General features: G+C 36.3%; 1 protein-coding gene across 1 annotated transcript in view; it reads right to left on the reverse strand.

Moving 5' to 3' along the window:
* The window catches only part of LOC109534313 (proton-coupled amino acid transporter-like protein CG1139), a 29,729-nt gene extending 17,116 nt beyond the window's left edge, over positions 1-12,613 (reverse strand). Inside the window, exon 1 of the mRNA XM_019899926.2 lies at positions 12,428-12,613. Coding sequence (XP_019755485.2) covers positions 12,428-12,598 — 171 coding nt within the window. The 5' untranslated portion in view covers positions 12,599-12,613. The remainder of the gene's footprint in view (positions 1-12,427) is intronic.
* Positions 12,614-13,063: the final 450 nt, after the last annotated feature.

The following is a 13,063-nucleotide window of genomic DNA, read 5'->3' on the forward strand; positions in this document are numbered from 1 at the left end:
AAGTGGAGGAAAACAGAGATTCCAGACTTTCAAACGTAGTTTGCATATACCTGAAGTTCGAAAAGACGCTGGAGCTACAGCCACAGTTAACCAAGAAAGTTTGTTTTGGAAAATCTTCCACACTGGTTACCTCGGAACAAACTCAACCAAGAGAAAATTTTCAAAATTTCAAAAACCAGAAGAAAGCAGAGATTTCGTGCTTTTGAACACAATTCTCTATTACTGAAAGTGCATAAAATTGTTGGCACCTCGGCCGGATTGCACCAAGAAGGTCTGTTTTTTGAAACCCACCGCACTCTTCAAGTTGGCACGAACCCAAGTGAAGCCCGATTTTTAAACTTCAAAAAGTGGAGAAAAACAGAGATTCCAGACTTTCAAACATAGTTTTCATATACCGGAAGTTCGAAAAGGCGCTGGAGCTACAGCCAAAGTTAACCAAGAAAGTTCCTTCCACACTCCTCACCTCGGAACAAACTCAACCAAAAGCCAATTTTCTAAATTTCGAAAACTCGAAGAAAGCAGAGATATCGAGCTTTTGAACACAATTCTCTATTACTGAAAGTGAATAAAATTGTTGGCACTACGGCCGGATTGCACCAGGAAGGTCTGTTTTTTGAAACCCACCGCACTCTTCACGTTGGCACGAACCCAACTGAAGACCGATTTTCAAAATTCATAAATCCAAAGAAAGCTGATAATTCGGGCTTTCAAATGCAGTTTTCACCTATAGAAAGTTAAAAAGGGTGGGTTTTCAAACCCAGTTTATATATACCGACCGAAAGTTGCGAATATACTTCGAAATAACACGAAAGTTACCCGAGAAAAATTGTCTTGTGAAACCTTCTCTCTCCTCTTACACTCTTTACCTCAAATGAAGCCCAACCCAGGATAACAAAATTGAAAATTAAAAAATCCAAATCAACCCAAAATTTCGGGCTTTCAACGCAATTTTCCAGTACCGCAAGTTTCTCATCACATCGAATTTTGATTCAGCAGAATTTCAGTTTCAAACCCTCCTTGCACGCACTTCTAGAAAAATCGCAGTTTTAAGTTTGGAAACTTAACAGATAACAACAGATAACAGTCAGCAATTTTAGGTGGGCGTCTAGTGATGTCACGACGCCTAAACTTTGCGGCGTCGTCGAGTTGGCCACAATCCAGCCATTTGTTTATTGGGAGCGTCGCCTCGTTTTTCATGTATGTAATCATGGCCCACGTGGACATTCGGCTATTTTTTCCAAAGGGAAATAATTCGATCGGATATTCGTATGTTTTGCCTCGAAACGAGCTTGTTTTGTGCGAAAAACAGGCAAGGAAAATAGCCAAATTGTCGATTAGAAGTTCGAAAAAACTGAACAAGTGTGGTAATTGTAAACGCAATTTTGAAAAATTCACCCAATCCAAGTTAAGAGTCTCTAACATAAAACTTTTGTGGCTAAAATAAATCAATATTTTAGCTATTATACGATGCCAAAGACTACTTTGTAGCTCCAACCAGTTTTGAGTAATCAATTTTTGAAAAAGTATCTGTCGAGAGTGCCGAAATGCTAGTGATACTTCCTAAAAAATCCTAAAAAATCGCTAGAAATTTCGCAATGAATTACTTAAAAATCTTGCAATAAATAAAACTACTTTTTCAGATTGAGCAAACTTTTTTCATCTGTGATCTTTGGAGGCCTGATTGTGGCAGAATGTGGAAATTCTAAGGGTCATTTTCAAAAATTCACCAAAAATCACTGAAAGTCGCAGTTTGAATGACTTAAAGTCTTTTAACGGATAGGGACAAATTTCCGCTACTAAAATGAGTAGTGAGGTCATTTGAAGATCTGATCAATTTTGAGTATGGAACGTTTGAAAAAACTACTTGCAGTAAAATGAAGTTTTAAATGTCGCCAAAAATCACTAAAAGCTACTGTTACAACGCAACTATTCGCCCAAATTCTGTGACATTTTTGCTTCTAAATCAACCAACAATCTTTAATGCGCTTATTGAATTTGAGCAAAAATGTTTTGAAAAAATGCCTGTAGTGAAGCAACAAAATTTCAGCGGCATTTTAAAAAGTACATCAAAAATTTCTGCTGTAATGGAACACCTTCTCCATATAGAGATAGAGCGACATTTACCCTATTTTAGAGAATAACAGCCATAATCGTAAGTCTGGCAAGGTTAGAGTGAGATTTTTTCGCAACCCGCGTGTGGCACAGTGTGATAATTGCAAGCTCCATTTTTAAAAGTTCATGAAAAATTACTGCATAATGCTGCTATAATGAAACCGCTTGCTAAAATAGAGCAACATTTTCTCTATGAAACAATGCAACCGCCAACTTTATACCCTCAACCAATGTCGAGTGATACATTTTTGAAAACATGCTTGCAATGAAGTGGTTTTGACAATTAAAGCCGCGATAAAACCCTTGAGGACGACACTCTAATATCCAATTACGCAAAATAGAGAATCCTTTTTAAAATCAAATTGTATAACTTAGCTTTAATCAATTTTTGCTCGATGAATAGCCAATTTTAAGTGAAAATATCAGCAAGAGTTACATGAAAACTACGTTTTCATTTCACTACGGTACCTGAATTCCTGCATGGAAAACCCACTAGACTGGTTTCTGAGGTAAAACAAGACTAAATACGTCATTTTCCTTCAATCCCAGAAGGCTTTTACACAGCTAACAGTGGTCAGAGCCGGGCTAAGGCCCAAAATTTTCCTACCCTTATTATCATAAATTATACTGATGAAAGTAACGTTCCAGATCCAGCCCTGGAACAGTGTTTACTGCCGACACCTAGACAATGCTTTCATGTATTTGAATATGTCGATAATGCGGTTTTATGTTGATTATGAATTTATTGTCGCATTGTTCTTGCTAAGGAACAATTACGTATGATGGCATATAATAAGGCAAAGTCTGTCTATTCCTGGTTCTTATCGGCCTTTGAGCCTCTTGTTCTGATGCTTTTTGCACCGATTGGCTGCGATATTTCAGCAGTCGAATTCTCGTAATTGATCTGCGAATATTTGCAGATTTGATCTGTTTGCCTCCAAATCCAATAAAGCGCGTGATTTTCATTTCCGTTAATTAGTTAATCAATCAGTTTCTTGGCAACATAAAAAATGATTTATGTATGAGCTACTGACCTTGTTGCAAATCACGACACTTTGACTTCAACCAAATCCTCATTGCCGATTGTCTGCTAACGACTAAATCTCAGCTCAAAATTTACGTGTAAATATCTCGACACTTCAAAGGTAGATCAGACCGCAAACACTTCTATTTCTCTATCAAAGGTCATTATTTCAACATTTATATCGGTACTTGTCCTAGTTATCAGCAAGTCACTTTTGCAATAGAAGAGTATACTTTTACGTTTTTTCTCGGTTGTGTCAAACTTTTTCAAAAATTCATTGCTCAAATTCGGGTGGAGCCATAATGTTGGTCTTTGCATTGTTCAATGGAGAACATATTGTTCTATATCTGGAAGTCAGTTGATTTTGGAAAAGCCTTTCTGGCGATTTACAGCGAATTTTTTTAAATTGAACTTAAATGCGACTCGGCTCTTTGCGCTACAAACACTTTTTCAAAAATTTAGTGCTCCAAGTTGGTTAAGGCTGCAAAATTGGGCGTAAGCCTGACTAATGGAACAAGTGTTTTTCAATATGAAGAACTAGTTTCATTATTTTGATATTTTCTGAAAAATTTTGGCGAATTTTAAAAATGTCACTAGTAGTTGCTACAGGCACTTGCTTAAATATTCATCGCGCAAAGTTGGTTAGGACTGCAAAATTGGGTGTGGGTCCCGTCAATAGAAAAAGTGTTGTTCTATATGGGAGATTAGTTTCATTAGACCGACATTTCCATGAGAATTTTGGCGAATTTGTAAAAATCTCACTTGCAATCAAGCAAGTAAAAAGTTGCTGCAAAATTGAGTACAAGTCCAGTTATTAAAAAAGTATTGTTCTATCTAAAAAATGAATTTCATTATACCGATATTTCTTAGAGGATTTTGGCAAACAATTTGTCCGTTTTTTACTGACATTGTTACTTTTTCAAAAATTTATTGCGCAAAATCGGTTAGGGCTGAAAAATTGGTCGTAAGTCTAGTTAAAGCAAAAGTGTCCTTCTGTATGAATAATTCATTTAATTCTACTAACATTTGTTAAAGAGTTTTGACAGATTTTCAAAAATCTCACTTGCAATTCGTCACTTTGTTACAGACACTTTTCCAAAAATTTATTTCGCAAAGTTCGTCAGGGTTGCAAAATTGGGCGTAATTCTAGTTAACTGCAAAAGTGTCCTTCTCTATAAAGAATTAATTTAATTCTACTAACATTTGTTAAGGAATTTTGGCAGATTTTTAAAAATCTCACTTGCAATTCGTCACTTTGTTAGACCCACTTGTTCAAAAATTTATTGCGCAAAGTTCGTTAGTGTTGCAAAATTGGGCGAAGTCTATTTAATAGCAAAAGTGTTCTTCTATATGAATAATGAATTTAATTCTACTAATATTTCTTAATGAATTTTGGCAATTTTTTTAAAATCTCACTTGGATTTCTTCCCTTTGCTACAGGCACTTTTTCAAAAATTTATTGCGCAAAATTAGTTGGCGCTGCAAAATTGCGCGTACGTCTAGTTAATATTACAAGTGTTTTTTTATATGATAAATTAAGTTTATTCTACTGACATTTCTTAAAGTTTTGGGAATTTTTTTTAAATCTCACTTGTTATTCGTCACTTTGTTGCAGGCACTATTTCAAAAATGTATTCCACAAAATCTGTTTGGGCTACAAAAGTTAATAGAAAAAGTGTTTTTCTATATGAAGAATTAATTTCATTGTACTGACAAGTATTAGCCACAAGACTTTTGGCAAATTTTGAAAAATCTCACAATTCGTCACTTTGCTACAGGAAGTTTTTCGAAAATGTATTGCAAAAAATCAGGTAGGGTTCCAAAATTATCCGTAAATCCAGTTAACAGATAAATTATTGTATTATATGAACAATTAATTTTATTATACTCACATTTCTTAGAGAATTTTGTTGAATTTTTAAAGACCTCACTTCAATTCGTCGAAAAATTCATTGCACAAAGTTGGTTAGGRCTACAAAGTTGGTTACTCAAAACCAGTAAGAGTTGAAAAGTAGGTAGTAATTCTATTGATTAGAAAAAATGTTGCTCTATACGGGAAACTAATTTYATAAAACTGACATTTTCTAGAAAATTTTGGCGAATTTTTGAAATTGTCRCYTGCAATTTGTCGCGTTTATTTAGTCAMCTTTTTCTAAAACTGGCTGCRTAAAATGTGCCGCGATTGGTAAAACAACCGTTGCTCTGTTAAATAGACAACATTTCCCTCTATATGAAGAAACTGTTGCCATCATAGAGACGCTTTTCAACAACTTTTAGAGAACTTCTAAAAATTGCACTGGCAACAACTGAAGTCACTTTGTTGCAGAAATTGTTGCAAAATCAGCCTGGGCTATCAAGATGGCCATTACCCTATTTTATAGGCAATATATTGCTCTATTTGGAGACACAGTTACGTAATAGCAATATTCTCAATCAATTTTAAAAATAAAAAAAATATCATTCACTATTCTGCAGTTCACTATAGATGCTTTTTCAAAAATAGGTTACTCAAATACTGTGTAGCCTATAAAAAAGTGGCTTTATTTGGAGAATTAATTTCGTTGAAGTGACGTTTCCCAACAATTCTTTACAATTTTAAAAACATTTATTTGCAGTTTGTCCCTTTGCTACAGATGTTTTTTCAAATATTTATTGCCTACAATCTGGCCTGGTTATTTTAATGGCTGTTGCTCTATTGAATAGAGTAAATGTTGCTCCATGTAGACATTTTTTCAAAAATTGATCAACGAAATCAGCTGGCGTTGCAAAAATATCCTTAAGAGACGCCTTGTCTAGACTGATCCCTAAACAAGTTGAAGCTGATAAGCCCCAATTTCCCCAACAACGAGAGCCGGGAGAAACAAATTGTCCTCCTCCTTTTGACCTAGTTAAGACTAGAAGTCATGACGTCATTGAGGCACCCTTTTGTCTAGACCTGGCAATCTTGCGCTGCCAGTTTCAAGGAAAACCATTTTTTTGGGGGAAAAATTCCCAAGCTGAAAGCAAAACTGTCTTGACCTGACCTTAGGACAACTGGGCAAAATCCTTCCTCTAAACACCCCAAATCTGCTCCCAACAGTGTAATTTTTGGCATCCTGTTTGAACTGGATCCATTTCGCCTCAGTTCTCCATCAAGCGGTTAATAGAAATAAATTGCCAAATGATTAGGGCAGACACAGTAGGTCGAACCCATTAGAACAGCAGGATTTTAAATTGGCCATATCGAACTCGTTAGCTGGTTCTGGTTCGTTTTCTGTGGTATTAGCAGGAACAATTGACAAATTATTGGTAGAATAAGCCAGCCTTAAACCCRAAAATCAGCTTTGTAGCTCTAACCAATTTTGGGCAATTTTTGAGAAAGTGTCTGTAGAAATGTGTTGAMATGCAAAGGASATTTTCTRAAATTCGCCAAAAGTTTCTAAGATAAGTCAATAAAATTGAATTGATTCCTGATATAGAGTAATAKTTTCTCTATAAAWCWAGGTTATTGCCAACTTCGTAGTCCTGACTGMTTTTGAGGTGGGAATTTTTGGAAAAGCGCYTGTAGCAGAGGRRGAAATTTGCATTTTAAGTTCCCCTTTTTAAAATTCGCCGATAATTTCCGAAATACTTTTGTAAAATAAAACTTCCTCCTGATATGGAGCGAAAATTTCTCCATCAAATAATTCAAGGACCAACTTTATAGCTCCAACCAATTTTGAGCGGTTAATTTTTGAAAAAGCTACAGACACTTTTTCAAATGTTAAAAAGTCATATATTTAAAAATTCGCCTAAACTTTCCAAGAAAAGTCAGTATACTGAAATTGGTTTTTCCCATAGAGCAATATTTTCGCTATTGAATAGAGTTATCGTCAACTATGTAACGTCGACTAATTGTGAGTCAGTAATTTGTGAAAAAGTCTTTATTGCACAGCAGCAAATTTGCAATTTGGGATCCATTTTGTCCCATTCCGTCCAAAAAATTGTCAGAATCATCAAAAAATCTTTCTAAAATCAAATTGCTTCCTAATATAAGCACACAATTTCTCTATCTAGCAGTGCAAAAAACCACTTTGTAGCTCTAACGAATTTGGAGCAGTAACTTTTTGAAAAAGCATCTGTAGAAAAAAGATGAATTGCAAGTGACATTTTTTACAACTGGCCCAAAAGATTCATAAAAAACGTCACTCTAATAAAATTAATTCCCCAAATAAAGCAACATTTGCTTTATTGAACAGTGTTATTCGCAACTCTGTAACACTGACCAGTTTTACGCATGCAATTTTTGAAAAAGAGCCTGCCGCAAAATAACAATTTTACAATTTTAAGTTCTACTTTTAAAAATTTGCAAAAATTATTGACAAACTTTCGAAAACGAAACTGTTGCCTCCTGACATAGAGCGACAATTTCTCCATTTAATAGTGTGAATACCAATTTTGTAGTTTCAACCGGTTTTGAGCAATTAATTTTTGAAAAATCACCTGTAGGAAAGTGATAAATTGCATGCGACATTTTACAAAAATTTCAACATTTTCCATGAAAAGTTATTACAATGAAAATAATTTGTTACATAGAGCACCCGTGTGATAAAAAATTAAACAGAGTTTCTCTCAATTCTGTAGCTCTCACTAACTTACCAGGAATTTTTGAAAAAATGACTGTAGCAAAGTAACAAATTTGCATTGTAAATGACATTTTTTTTTAATTCCATGGATTGTCTAAACACCTTTCTAGAATGAAAATATTTTCTAATTTAGAGCGCGAATTTCTCCATCAAATAACGTGAAGACCAACTTTGCATCTCCAACCAATTTTGAGCAATGAATTTTTGAAAAAAGTACCTATCGAAACGTGATCCATTTCTAGCGACACTTTAAAAAATTCGTCAACATTTGTAAGAAGTCAGTATAATAAAATTAATTATTCATAAAGAGCAACATTTTCTCTATTGAACACGGTGACGTCCAACTATGCAACCCTGACAGATTTTGAGAAAAGCAGTTTCGAAAAATTTCTGTTGCAAAATGACAAATTTGCATTTCAACTTCCACTTAAAAATTCTCCGGAGTCGTCAAAAAACCTGTCTGGACTGAAATTTTTCCCTGTATAGAGCGAAAAAACGGCCAACTTTGAGACGAAAATTTTGAAAAACACCAATTTGATAACTTAACCAAATACACTGAAGACTTATCTTTGTTGTCCAACGAATTTATTTATTATTTTACAGTCGCATGTACCGGAATTCTCTGGTTAAAGCGATAAGTCTTATCAGTGGCAGGTGTTTCGGATATCGCATTAGCTTCCGGTGGCCGTTAGAAGCAACTAAAAAAAACAATTTTTGGCCGATCCAGGAATGGGAAGCGCTCAAATTTTGAAATGCGTTCGAATCGTCCAAATCTTGGCAAAGGAAACTTTGATAAAGTGGAAACTGACCCACGTTAAACAAAATTGCGGTGAACAAGCACAGTCTAATTTGAAGTGTGAGCATGACATGACTTGTTGGAATATCACGTGCAATTAGCGTGTTTTAGTTAATTAATAAGTAGGTGTCATTCATTTTCCTCTATGAGTAACTGTAGCCAAACAAACCGGACCAGTGGCTGCGGTGGGTATTTTTGCCCAAAAAAATGCGCGTAATTACTGAGCAGCTAATTCACTCCACACACTGTCAGATACACACCTAAGAAAGCACTCACATGATTTAATGATGTAATGAAAATTCCCTCCACACACGTCAATTACCTTATTCCTAGGCATTTCTTGCAGTTCCATTTTGTCCAAAAAGCCTCACTTTTTTTGGATCGTTTCCATCGGGAAATCAGGAACAGTTTCGAGCCCGAACACGACACACAAGGCACTGTTTGGAAAGTTGAAAAATTTGCGCGCTGATCGTTCGGAGTTTCTGTCCAGAAAGCACATTGGCACAGGACTAAATTTAAAATGTCCAGCGTTGTTCAGTTTATTTCGAAATCCGATCTAATATTAGGTTGTGATGGTTCAATTTGCCATTGCGTTTATGCGACTACACCGTGTATTTATTTGTGTGCGTTTGTTTCTCTTACAAAACCGCGCTTGACTCAAAAGGTTTTATAGTTTATAATATATAGAGCTTGGATGGTGCAGATAGTCAAGTCCCAGAGCAGTTGGCTTGACCAAGCGGTTTGGTTTCCGTAGAAACGCACCCGCAGCTGGACTCTGATTGGTTCAACATACGGCCGCCTTTGAGCTATATTGGCGTGAAAGCGGACATTGACTGTCTGCACCAGAGGCCATTTTTTAATTGACTAATTTAATTTTTGCGTTGGTCAAGTTCAAGGCTTTGATACTTTGGAATGAAATTTCGTAGATTCAATTTGCGTCATTTTTTTTTTGGAAAACCCTATTAATAGTGTTTTAATCTGTCGGTTGCCACCAACTTTAAATACCATGCATAACCGAAAATAGTTTGGCAGTAAGTCCGCATGGAGAAAATGCATAGTTTGGCAACTATTTAGCAATTTTACTGGACTTCAATACATCACTCTCAAGTCCTAGATGCACATTTGCCAAAAAAACCCGATCAACCTTTGGATTTCGTTTCAGATTACAACCATCTATCTTGATGAACCAAATTCATAAACTGGCATGTTAGATTATCGGAAAAATGATTCATAAAGTAGAAGAAAATTCTTTATTAACAACACCAGTAAAATACTCCACAATTATCTAATCAGTTCAACAAGAAATCCATGAGATGATTGTTTTGCGGAAAATCCTTATCGCCGATTTCTGAGGATGGACTTGGCGTGACATTGATAAATCGGCATTTGAGTCAACCCAATCAAATTGCGTCATCCATCCACATACAATAAATGTCTCAAGTAGGCCAAGGAATGTTGAAATTCATACCAAAAATGTCTATGAACAAACGTTCACATGACAAGTGGCATTTGCGTTGTCAGAGTAACGCCAACCAAAGACCAACTTTCAAAGTTGTCGGGCATTTTTATTGTTACTACTTGCGTTTCTATGACACTGTGAATGCCACTTGTCAATTTGACTTTCGTTTGTTACTCATGTTTTTGTTTTGTTTTACGGTGCCATAGCAACGCCCGTCAAGATCCAACTTTCACAGTTCCATGGTCTTCTTTGTTATAAACATCTGTCAACATTTCTGTCTTTGACTGAAATGCACATTCTGAGCGTACTGTTGATTGATGTACAGGGCGGTTATAATTAGAGTTGTTAAGGAAATTTGAAACCACATAGAAACGCTTTTAAGTAAATCCAGCCATTAAAGTGCGTGTAAAAAGGAACGTTTCTTGGATACTCTCATCCAGATCGTCAGCTCTGGCGGTGTCGCAACTGATCTATTAATAATTCCGGGTCTATCTCAACCTATGCACTCAAACTGAAAAAAATCGAAGGTCGTTGACTGCAGATTTACGTAAACAATGTGGCATTTTTGAGTGGATTCCAAAATGGCAACGGACAAGCGAAATGTAGGTCAGTCTTTTGCTAGAACTCTTTAAATACTAGCTCTAGTCAATATCCGGCTCTAAATTCATATTTAGAGCCCGAAACCCAAATAGCGCCGATTGCGTCATTTGCCTATTAAGCAAACTATTTGTTTTAATGTCCATCAATCAGAGGGGCCACTTAAGCCCACACCAAAAAATCTACTGACAAGCGATTGGATGCAGCGTTGATTTTTCGCCACCCTGTTGATGCAAATGGCAAAAAAATTAACAGTCAACAGTTGCGTAAGCTCATAAAAGACCTTTTAAGGCATCTAACAGGCAACTTTTTGATGATTAAAGAAATTGATGACTGAACAATCAAGGTTGGCGTTTCCACTGATGCAACCAGATGGTCGATTTCTGCATTGCCACAGTTCCGGACACTTTACCAATTAAGAAAACAATAATAATAATTAATGTTTTTTTGACCCCCTTACCGCTGTGGTACGACGGCGCCTGTGTCTATCTGATTGAAATTCGAAATTGCGACCGAAAACTACGCAGTTAGCTTGGAACAAGTCTATTTTTTGCTAGCACCTCATTTGGTACCACATTCCTAAAGCGAACCATGCACGACACATCAAGCGAACCATTCAATTCGCTCAATCAGCAAACTTTGGTGCGGGAAACCTGTTCCCAGACGCTTAGCGTCCTCGTTTCCCTAGAAACGGTGTTATGTGGTGAATGGACTAGTGGATGAAACCTATCCGCCCCAATCTTATAACAATAATAGGCAAAATTTCTTGGAAATTCAGCCAATTAAATTGACTTTTTAGGTACAGGCTAAGAATAATGCATTAAAGACGTGTATGAGCTGCCAAAGTGTTAATGTTCGTTTGCAAAAGAATTAATTTTGTCGGCCGCAATTCAATGGGATGGAATGGATTGTTAACCAGTTGAATCCGGTTCTCTTGGTCTAAAAATACCGATTATTTCCACTTAACCAGTCATTGAATCGATTGTATCAGTCAATAAAAGTGGTTCGGCTACAGGAAAAAAATTGATTGAAATTGAAAACCATCTACAAGGTGGAGTGGGCAAATTGCAAATTTACCCTTATGGTCTTATTATTAAATTGTAGTGAACTTTGCAGTTTTTCACGTTTCGTTTGGCTGGCTGGAGAACCATCCTTAATTCCATGCAGGCAGTCCGAATTATTTAATCCATTGGCTTGCAACTGTTTAACGAGTCAGTTTCAAATTGAGCCACCCAGTATCTGTGTGTGTGGAGAGCGCCTGAATATTATTAATGGCTCTTTGATTCGCCAAGATTTTTTGATTGATTTGCATAAAACAGCCAATCAAGAATGATTATACGATTGTTTTATGTCGGGTAACTGGACTGGTTTACTAGTTTTAACTGGATTTGTTCTGCGAATTTTCGAGATTCTTGTGCCTTGGGCGACTAAATGAACGGCAAAATCAATGTTTTAACTAGATTTTCTTCAAAATCCTGGAATTTCTTAACTTTGGATTTTTGTTTTAAATACAATTTAGGCTCGAAAAAAACCTTTTTAAAGGTTTTTAGGTTTTAGCAAAACTGTACTACAATGTTGAATTCCTCAAAATGCACTTTTTCTAAGTTTCAACAGGTGCGACTGCCCCATCTACAAAGTTAGATACCTGCAGAGCATTCTCTTGGCAGTTTCCTAAACTAAACGCGCACCAGTTCTCTGTGCAATTGAGATTTCTGCATACACCTTCGAACATAGATGGCGCCTCATACTCCAGAGGCTGATAGGTTCAATTGACTTTACCATTGCAATTTTGAAGATTGGGGGCTGATTTCTAAGGAAAATTAAGGAAAACTTACCAAAAACTCAATCCAGAGCAGCTGCAAACACAGAAAAGCACTTCGGAAACCTGTTTGTCTTGGAAGAACCAGATACACTAATCCAATTAGCGGAACCTCGAGGTATAAAGTCAATCGCGAGATGCTAATTGAAGAAAAAATGCATATCGCAACACCTCCAAGGTCCAGCATGGACTATCAAGATTGTTGAAAGATACGCTATTTATACTTGAATATGTTGCTTTCTGAAGTTTTGATAGGACAATACCATGTGGTATAACAGGAAACTACGCTGATGCTCACTAAACCGCACAAACTGTTAAATCAATGCAACTATTGATGGATGGCTTGGAAGGAAGCACGACCGATAGCGTCATGAGGGGGATTTTCCATTATTCCCCGATAAATTGTTCAGTTGAAGGTTTTTTCAAGCCAAAGCCAAAAGCTTAAATATTTTTTTCAGCCAACGCTAAAGTCCAGCCAAAGTTGGATGGAAATTGGGATTTCAAGTGAATGCAGCATTCACCAATTCTGGAGCGGCGGTTTGAGGACAAATGCTTTGGATGCCAGAAGAACAGAGAAGATGAAACATAAATAATCAAACATACACATACACATACATTTTCTGTGCTTTTTGAGCGATTGCGATTTTTGCAT

This window comes from Dendroctonus ponderosae, unplaced genomic scaffold, assembly GCF_020466585.1.
Source record: "Dendroctonus ponderosae isolate FM_Combo_2020 unplaced genomic scaffold, Dpon_F_20191213v2 Dpon_F_20191213_8, whole genome shotgun sequence".
Taxonomy (NCBI): Eukaryota; Metazoa; Arthropoda; class Insecta; order Coleoptera; family Curculionidae; genus Dendroctonus; species Dendroctonus ponderosae.